This window comes from Rhinatrema bivittatum, chromosome 9 (assembly GCF_901001135.1).
Source record: "Rhinatrema bivittatum chromosome 9, aRhiBiv1.1, whole genome shotgun sequence".
NCBI lineage: Eukaryota > Metazoa > Chordata > Amphibia > Gymnophiona > Rhinatrematidae > Rhinatrema > Rhinatrema bivittatum.
The window spans coordinates 212687774-212697827 of record NC_042623.1 but is presented as its reverse complement, the minus strand read 5'-3'; the positions used below and the strand labels follow the sequence as shown (position 1 = coordinate 212697827).

The following is a 10054-nucleotide window of genomic DNA, read 5'->3' as shown; positions in this document are numbered from 1 at the left end:
TGTACAGCTTAGTGTGATACTGTATTCAATTTTGATATTACTTATCTTTGCTGATTTATTATCCATATATTTACAACATTTAGTAAGCTAAGTTTTGCTTTACCAGATTGTGTGTTATATTATGTTTTACCAGATTGTGTGTTATATTATGTTCATAACATATTATAAAATATACCCCCATACGGTCACCGTGCACACCTTTCAGGTCTCCTTGCCTGCTCTGTGGCTATTAAGGCTTCTTGTCCTGCTCAGCTGTGCCCTCGGCCTTCAGGCCTTCCTTGCCCTGCCTCGGCCTTCGGGCCTTCTAGTACTTCCTTGCCGTCTCGGCCTTTGGGTCTTCTGTATTTCCTTGTCTTGTCTAGTCCATCCTGTCCTGGTCTAGTCCTGTCCAGTCCTTGTCTTGCCCTGTCTAGTTCTCCCTGTGGCCCCAGTTCCCAATGGGCCTTGTGTCCATCTCTAGTCTCAGGCCTGGCCCTCATCTCTGATTCCAGCCTGTATCTCCAGTCCAACCCTGTCTTTAGACTAGGCTTTGCCTTTTATTTCAGCCCTGTCTGCTTTCAGTACCACCCTGTCTCCAGTTCTTATCTCATTGCCTGTCCCTGCATTGTCTCCAACACCTGCTCTATTCCTAGATGCAGCTTGTCTCCAGTTACAGCCTAACTCCTGCTGGCCACCTGTTATGAGCACGGAGGCGCGGCTGTTTCTATAGCGGGTGTTGTGAGCCCTTGAGCCAGGGCACGACTCAGGGAGGCGCCCCAAGGCACACCGCGGGAGGTGAGCTGGTGCGAGCACGGGTAGCGAGGAACAGGACATGGTGAAAGCGGAGCCAAGGAAGCTGAAGGCCTGCCCTCTACTGGACCTGCACGTCTCAGGATGACCAACAACACAATGTTGATCAGTGAACAGTCCTCCGACCATTCCAAGCCCTTTCGGACCTGCTGCTGGTTATGGCAATAGGCGGCAGGCCGGACAGAGGACGAGGGCAGACGAAGGCTCTGGAATATAGAGACTAGACGAAGACTTCAGGAGCAAGGTACTTGGGTGCACAGACAAAGACTCAGGAACGATGTGCTTTGGGTACACAGACGAAGACTCATGCAGGGACTTGGACAAAGGTTCAGAAGCTAGGTACTGCAGGCAAAGGATATTCAGAAGCAAGGTCAAGAGCTGGGTTGAGACTGCAATGCAGCACGCCCTACACAGCCACTACCAGTGAGCTGGTCGCGGACCACGCCGAACGCAAGGCAGGCTCCATACGAGATTTGGAATAGATGAACTGGAACATGGCAAAGATACTGTAGAAGCCTGTATCTAGGCGCGCCCTACACAGCCCCTCCTAGGCTGGTCATGAACCACGCTGAAAGGCAAAGGTTCAGTCAGAGTCTTGGGCATGGACGGATGCAATACAAGGGACTCCGAAGACCGGGACAGAAGCAAGCAAGAACTGAAGCAGAAATCTTCCGGAGGCTTGTACTGCGCAGTTGTAGATGGTCAAGTACCATGAGCGCCCCACACAGCCACTACCCATGGGCTGGTCACGGACCACAACATGGCACGCCAGAAGGTGGACATCAAGGAGCCAAAGGCAGGGGCGAAAGCGAAGACATCAGGGTGGAACATCAGGACAGGATCACGACACCAACATGAGACATGGAGCTCCAATGAAGAACATGAAGACAAGGCCGTCAAAGCGGAAGCAGACCACGGCAGACCTGGACCGGTCAGAAAACACAGATGGCTGTGGAACCCGATCCAAAGGCAAACAGGAACTGAAGTGAAGATCCTTTTATAATGCTGTAAGCAGGCAACCCCCTGGGAGGAGTGTAGATGGACCACACCCAGCTGGCCCTATAACTAAAGCAAAGAGCTGTGGGCCGGCCCCTAGGAAGAAGGGCAGGGCCCAAACCAGGAAGTCCAAACTGAGACTGGAGCAGGCCTCAGGCAGGCCCCGAGGGCGTCGAAGGCCTTCCAGGCCATGGAGCAAAACCGGGATAGACTGTCCAGGCTTCGGTGCGGCCTCCAAAGAAAAGGTGAGAGGCCTCCTGTGGCACAGCTACAGGAGGAATCGTAACACCACCAGAACCCAAGGGCTCAACCTACAGGGGAGATGGCTGGTCAGGCGGAAGATACTGTCTGAAACCCCACCTGACTTGTTTCTCACTCCATGACACATTACTCAGGATGAGGTCACAGCATGGAGCAATACAGAGGCATTATGATATTATGTTTTATTCTCCTTTTCTTTCCTAATAACTCCTAACATTTTATTTGCTTTCTTGGCTGCAGCTGCATACTGAGCAGAGAATTTCAATTATCCATGATAATACATAGATCCTTTTCCTGATTTTGATGTGGTGACTCCTATTATATAGCTATAATTTGGGTTACTCTTTCCTAAGTGCATCACTTTGCACTTATCTACATTAAATGTCTTCTGCCATTTGCATGCCCATTCTACCACAGATCTCTTGCAGTTTCTCACAATCCTCTTGTGATTTAACAAATTTGAATAATTTTGTCATCTGCAAATGTGATCACTTCACTTGTTCTTCTCATTTCTGGGTCATTTATAAATATATTAAAAAGCAGTGGTCCCAGAATAGATCTTTAGGTACTTCACTATTTACCTTTCTCCACTGAGAAAACTGACCATTTAGCCTTGCTCTCTGTTTTCTATCTTTTAACCAGTTCCTAATACACAATAGGACACTACCCCTATCCCATGCCTTTTTAATTTCCTCAGAAGTCCTCATGTGGGACTTTGTCAAACACTTTCTGGAAATCCAAATATACTATAATTAATTTACTCACTTTTATCCACATTTATTTACACCTTCAAAAGAATATAGCAGATTGTTGAGGCAAGACTTCCCTTGGCTAAATCTGTGGGGGTTTTTTGTCCCATTAAATAATGACTACCTATATATTCAGTAATTTTTTTTTTATGATTGTTTCTACCATTTTGCCCAACATTGACATCAGGCTCACTGGTCTGTAGCAGACTTAAATTGTTACCAATTTCAGAGACCTGTTCTAAGGCTTGAGCACTTGGAAGAATTCCCAAATACATCTTTGTTTGTTTGTTTGTTTGTTTATTTATTTATTTATTTAACGGTTTTATATACTGACGATCGTTGGGAACATCTCACCGGTTTACATGACAACGGAATACAACGAACAGGCTTTACATAAAACAAGGAACTGAATAAATAACAATGAACATGTGAGGAAAGTTTCAGGCTAACAGGGCGGTCGTTTCTTTAAAAAAAAATTCTCACTAGCCCCTCCAATAAGTTTGGGGCAAGTTACAAAATCCACACACATAAATAAATCATGTACTTAATAGATGGACATCTTGCTGCAGAAAATAAGGATAGCGAAACAGTGCTACCTGGCTGTTGCACAATGGACATCCACATTTGCAATTTAAAGTGTTTCTGACGCAACCTCAAGGTTCTTGACCTTGATATTAATATGTGGGAAATATCTGCACTAGGCTGCATACATTGGATATACAAACCCCAGAAAAGTTTAAAAAGAATGTGAGGAAAATGTGATGCAGATCGAGAAAGATAAATTAACCTACAGGGGGAAAAACCCTAAGAATGATATACCTGTATTCATTTTTCAGTGCAGGCAATGTTACAATCGGAGACCACCATGGGTCTTCACAGCTTGAGAAAGCACTTCCTAGCTATGAACAGGGACTGCGAACGGGTCAGGTTTTCAGCATATTCCTACGCAGAAGAAAGAGTTGTATGCTGACTGCTTTCTGTGCAAATCTATCTCCTACTTATTTAATTAAGGATATCTTGAAAAATTCAACCTGTTTGTGGCCTTCGTTGACTGCATGTAAATATCACTGATGAGGATCATAAAGGGCCATGATACTTGAAATTGAAGGAACCTGCCACAGGAACCAATTTAAGACGTCTGTATGTATGACACTTTCCTGGTGCAGGCTGGTACCTTCAGTGCCGATTCAATGGGTTGAATTAGTGACTACAAATACCATATGGGATATCAGTGCAAAACAAAGACTCAAAAAATACAACTCCCCTCCTGAAATCTGATAACTTCCCCAGGCAGCTCTTCTTCCTCTGTTCTAGTGCATCTGCCCCTTACGAATGACTCCAGACATTATACGGCAGTTTATACCGCCCAGCTCAGCAACTCGCAGGGCCCGCCCCGCTCCCCACCCCAAGCAGTCCCCTTTCCCGGCGGAACCATGCACGCCCGTGTCGGTTATGACGTAAGTACGTCCCACGCCGCTGCGTACTACGTCGCGCAATCTTCCAGAAGGTGGCAGGCGAAGGGGTGGAGGGCGCGCTGGAACCGGACAGGTAGGAGGAGGAGAACGGAAGTTCCGGGCGAGCCGTGGCGGGGGTTTACGCCGCGTGCAGTCGCCTCCGGGCTTCCGGCATCCAGCGGGGGGATCTTTCTCTCTCTCTCTTCTGACGCCGGACGGAGCCGATCGGTGGAAGTTGGTTCACTTCAGTTCGTCGCTGTCCCGATCTTTCCGCGCGGTTCGATGGTTTGTTCGGACCGCCATGAGCCGCCCGTCCTCCGCCGGACCCAGCGCTAGCAAAGCCTGCGGTAAACAGCAACAGCAGCAGCACGCCTCCTCCCCCGCCGTGCCGGCCGCGCTCTCGGCTGGATCGGCGGCCGCGGCTCCCCCGGCGGCGGCCGCCGTGATCGCGGGAGCCGGGCCGCTCTCCCCGCAGCACCACGAGCTCACGTCGCTCTTCGAGTGCCCCGTCTGCTTCGACTATGTCTTGCCCCCTATCCTGCAGTGTCAGGCGGGACACCTGGTCTGTAACCAATGCCGCCAGAAGCTGAGCTGCTGCCCGACGTGCCGGGGGTCCCTTACTCCCAGCATCCGCAACCTGGCAATGGAGAAGGTGGCCTCCGCTGTCCTCTTCCCCTGCAAGGTAAGGAGGCCCTGGAGGCATCTCTGGGGAAATATGCTCGAGAGAGCGGCCACAAAAGGATTGCCCCATAAACCTAAAGTGGGATTAGCTCAGTGTGTAGTGTGAGGCCCGCAGCAGGACCGTGTATGATTGTAATCTGCTTACGAAGAACTGCACCCCAGTGCACATACGGAATCCAACGCAATATTTCAGGCTGTAAGGGGTCCCATTTTCTGCTCGCTAAACTATATAGTGCTTTGGAAAAAAGAGTGCTAAAGCAAATGAATACAAAGTTAATTCAGTCCTCTGATTGTCTTGCTCCATTTGATGGCTCAGACGACTGCTAAGATGCTGTTTATACATTCAATTTACAGTTCATGTGGGAATTTGTAGATTTCAAAAATGCCCTGACTTCGCAACTCTTGTAAATATATAATATGCCTAGCTAGTGAAAATTAAGTTGAGCAGTGTTCTATTGGAGGAACTTGGTCTTACTGGGCTTTCCACAATCCAAATATAAAGCTGTCACTATGAGGTTCAAAATACTTTGTTTACTCACTACTTTCAAGAGCACATGGGACATAATCTATTTGATTATAGGAGCATTCATTGTATTTGTATTGAGGCATGATTGTGATTAGTCTGAACTCTAGACTGATCAGCCAACATTTTTATTTCGTTTTTTTTTTTGTGTGAATTTTTCTTGTTGCCTGCTGTTACCTTTGCAAGGCATTCATCACTTTCAAAAGGGCCTGATACCAGCCTGCCTTGGATTATAAAACCGAAAGATGACAGGACTCTGAGACATTGGCATGCCGTCTTTTAACCACTGTGCTTTGAAGAAAGACTGAAGGCAAGCCACTTGCTTAGGAAAGTTATTTGCATTTCTTTTGTTTAATGTGTTGAGCAGGAAAACCAAATAACTTGTTTCATTTGGGTCAAGAGGCAAATGGAGATAAGATGATTTGCTGAGAGTTACACAAAGAGTAGGTGTTAGAGGGGAGCTTTGAATTTCTTTTGCAAGATGTTTCTTGAATTCATATGGTAATTTTTAAAAATAATGGGCAAGTACCAGGCAGAATCATGGTTTTTGTTCTTCGATTACATTTTGCCTCTGCTCCCATCTGTTGGGGGCAGGGCCGGTGCAAGGGGATTCGGCCCCCGGTCGCAGCCCCGACTCTAGGGGCAGGGAGCAACATGCCGCCCCTCCCCCACCCTCCCAACCTCCCCCTCACAAAACACTTGGTCCAGCGGGGAGCCCAGGAGCGATCTGCTGCTCCCAGGTCATCTGCTGCCGCTAACCAACATGGCGCTGGTGGCCTTCAGCTCCTAACATATGACAGGGGCTACCGGTGCCATTGGTTGGCCCCTGTCACATGGTAGGGGCTAAAGGCCACCGGCGCCATTTTGGTTAGTGGCAGCCGAGGCCCTGGGAGCGGCAGATCGCTCCCGGGCCCTCCGCTGGACCACCAGGGGGGCAGGACGGGGGGGGGGGGGGGGAAGCAGGGTGAGGCGGGGGCTGGGCAGAATTTTGAAGGGGCAGTATTTGACTTCTCAAAACTCTGCCGCCTGAAGTGGGAGCTCCCCCTAAGTCTCGGTGCCCTAGGCACAGGCCTAGCTTGCCTAGTGGTTCCGCCGGCCCTGGTTGGGGGGGGTGGGGGTGGAATATTAGTAAAGAGGCAACTATCCCGGTGAATCAGTGGGATCTGGGTTTGATTCTTTTGATTCTTGGCAGGTCTTCCCTCATGGTTTGCTGGGGATGCTGTGGAGGCAGCATTGACACCATTTGGGAGTGAGGGAGTCCTAGTTGTCATACAACAGCGACATCTAGAGACCAATTCAGGCTCCTTGATGATATGATTCCAAAAGTATTGCTGGTGCATTGCCCCTGGTAGAGGACTGGACATAGATGCAAATCTACTAAACTGTGTAAAAGCACATTATTTTATTTGTAATGCCTATGTTAGCTAATGTAAAAGGTTAACGTATTATTAGCCTTGATAATGTGCATAAACTAGCTTGCTTTATTGTTGATGCAAAATCTATGCTAATGAGGTAATGGATGCAAAAGTATGCTAAATAACTTATTGCCTATTAGCTCAGAGAAAAATTATGCACATTAAATGGTGCAAAATGTAAAGCTGATGTATTCATACAAAAGATGTAACTACACTGTTGGGAGATGTAGTTAACTTTTTTTCTTTACTGTCTGCACTAATGCAGGCCTCCTTAGTAGTATCTCATTAACATTGGCTCTTAATGCACAAATTAAACAATGCATTAATGGCTGCTAATGAAATTCAGTGCATTGGATCCTAAATTGAATGAGGATAGCAAATAGGAGGGAATTCCTAGGTAGGTGCAATTGAAATTCAATGCACCAAAATCTTATGTACATTGAGCTAGAAAGCCAAAAGAGCAGGAAGAAAACTGCCAGGTAAAAAAAAATATATATATATAAATATATAAATTTATTGCTAAAAAGACTGGTTTATTGCATACTGTACTGTATACCTTAGTTTACTGTCTTCTCAGTTTTTTTAAAAGCACATCATTGGACCTTGTCTCTTGAATTTCTAAGGTATGGATTCCTGGGATGAAATATGTGGATACATCTTAATTAAAAATTGATCTTGTTGAAATATTGTCAGTTATGTAGGATTTTGTTAAAGAAGATTCCAGGTTATAACATTGTTTAGTTTTTATGTACTATATTGACCACTTTTACTAGAAAAAAAGGCAACACTAGTCTCACCAAAATGTCATATAACCAGATTTTGACTACTTCAGCTAAATGAGAAGTGGCTGGGTTTTACAGAAGTTGTGGAAGTTCCCATCTTGTACAGTGTTTTGCCATGAAATAAAGAAGGCTTCCTTGAAATGTTGTATTTTGTTATGCCAAGGACAAGAGTGGACCTTGGCATTCGCTATATCAAGACACATACAGATGAACACAGGGTGCGTAAGGTGAAATGAACTGCACCGCCGCACTGGTTAGCCTCTGAATTTGCAAATGTGAAAGTAGACTGCAGAGAAAGGGTATCAAGGGCTGGGATGTTAATGTGGGTAGTTTTTGGAACACTGGGCTGCGAGATGTCTCGAGATCCTGTTGCTCTCTATTTGTGTTTTACACTAGGGAACTATGGCTGAGTGGCATTAGGCCAACCATAACTTTTGGCAAGGGAATTGTGTACACGTTGACTATATATAGCACAAATAGAATTACTTTTAGGCTTCATGCTCAATCCAAATATGCCTGTGATAGCTTGGCTGTGGCATGGGAAGGGGACACACCAAAACTATTCCTGCTTCCAGTGCACAGTTAGTTGAGTTGAATGCACAGCTGTGGTGAAATGTTCTCGTTAGATTGCATGAAGTGTATATTGCAGTACTATTTTCTGGTATTGCTGTCTGTTTTGAAGCATTTTAATCAGTGAGTATGGGGATGTGAAAAAAGGACAAATGAGGTGACCCCTTTGCTCGAGGCAGGCTAGATGTTGAAACATCTTTTGAGTCTACTTCTATAGTAGATTTTTGTATGGCTGAATGAGACATTTTTAGTACAAATGAGGGAGTATTATGAATCAAAATAGGAAGAAAAATCTAAAAAAAACAGGGAAGCAAATTTTTACTTGCTGCTAGTGAAAAGTGTCCAGCATTGTTCAAGTAGTGCAGTCTGTAACAGCCTGTATGTGCGTGTGTATGTTTGGAGGTGTGTGCCTGCCCATGCGTGTGTGTGTATGTAGGAGCCTGACAGACTGATCAGATTCTTTGCACAGTATAACTTTTCGTGTTCTAGGTGTCACCTAGTGGCCAAACACAGACATGACAGTGTGACTGACTGACTGACCAACATTACACAAGCCTTTTATTTATATTATATATTTTCTCTTGTGAAGTCATGCCCAGATATAAGAAAGCTGGGGTAAGAGTCTCTAGGGATTAATTCCCCCAGTGGAAGCTAGCTCCCACTGGGGGTGTTCCCTTTTTTGTAGTTTGGTTCCCAGTACCTCGAGGGTTCTGGTGGATCAACCCTAGTAGAGTAGTCCCATGCCTTTAAAAAGAAAAAGTTTAGCAACTTGAGGGTTTAGGAGTGGGGTTATGGGGGTGCGAGCAGTTTTAAATTGCATTGAGGGAGAGTGAGCACGCAGACTCTGGAGAAGGGAAGCCGTGGTGTCTCTTTCCAGCCTGCAAGACCGCCTTCTGCCTGGTTTAAAAAAAAAAAAAAAAAGGCTAAGGAACAACAAAGTGGTAGGCTTTAGAGCAGTGCTTCTCAACCGGTATCGCACTGCCCTGTTGTACTTTCCTTCTCCCAGCCCCCGCGGGCCAATTGGAAGCCTCCTTTCTTCCTACCTCCACTGCCCAATGGGAAGCCTCCTTCATTCTACCTGCCCCCGCGCAGGCCAATCGGAAGCCTCCTCCCTTCTACTTGCCAGTAGGAGTAGGAAGAAGGGAGGAAGCCTTTGATTGGCCGGTGAGGCAGGCATTGCATAGCGTGGGGGTGGGACGAATAGCAGTGTTGAACTCCGGCGAAGCAAGGCCGCCACAGGAGCCCATTCACATGGCGGTGAAGAGGAAAGCCCGACCCCCAACGAAGCAAGGCCGCCACGGGAGCCCATTCACATGGCGGTGAAGAAGAAAACCCAACCCCAACGAAGCAAGGCCGTCATGGGAGCCCATTCACATGGCGGTGAAGAGGAAAACCCGACCCCAACGAAGTAAGGCCGCCACTGGAGCCCATTCACATGGCGGTGAAGAGGAAAACCCGACCCCAACGAAGTAAGGACGCCACGGGAGCCCATTCACAGGGCGGTGAAGAGGAAAACCTGACCCCAACGAAGCAAGGCCGCCACGGGAGCCCATTCCCTTGGCGGCGAAAAAAGAAGGTGGAGTAAAGCCGCGGCGGAACTGGAGCCCATCCCTGCAGTGAAGGAAGAAGTTTTTGGTGAGAGCTGGTGTGTCTGTGAGTGGGTGCCTGGGTGAGGGCTTTGTGTCTGTGAGTGGGTGCAAGAGCATTTGTGTGTGATTGAGAACTTGTATAAGAGACCATGAGTGTGATTGAGAGAGAGACTGGTCAGGAAGATGACTGGTGTGAGAGAGACTGAGACTGGTCGTGGGGTCTAATTTGGGTGGGTGTAAGTGAT

The 10054-nt window shown here is 47.0% G+C and overlaps 1 protein-coding gene across 1 annotated transcript in view; it reads left to right on the top strand.

Moving 5' to 3' along the window:
• The first annotated feature begins 4272 nt into the window (after positions 1 to 4272).
• The window catches only part of SIAH2 (siah E3 ubiquitin protein ligase 2), a 55858-nt gene continuing 50076 nt past the window's right edge, over positions 4273 to 10054 (top strand). The window contains exon 1 of the mRNA XM_029616468.1: positions 4273 to 4931. Coding sequence (XP_029472328.1) covers positions 4551 to 4931 — 381 coding nt within the window. The 5' untranslated portion in view covers positions 4273 to 4550. The remainder of the gene's footprint in view (positions 4932 to 10054) is intronic.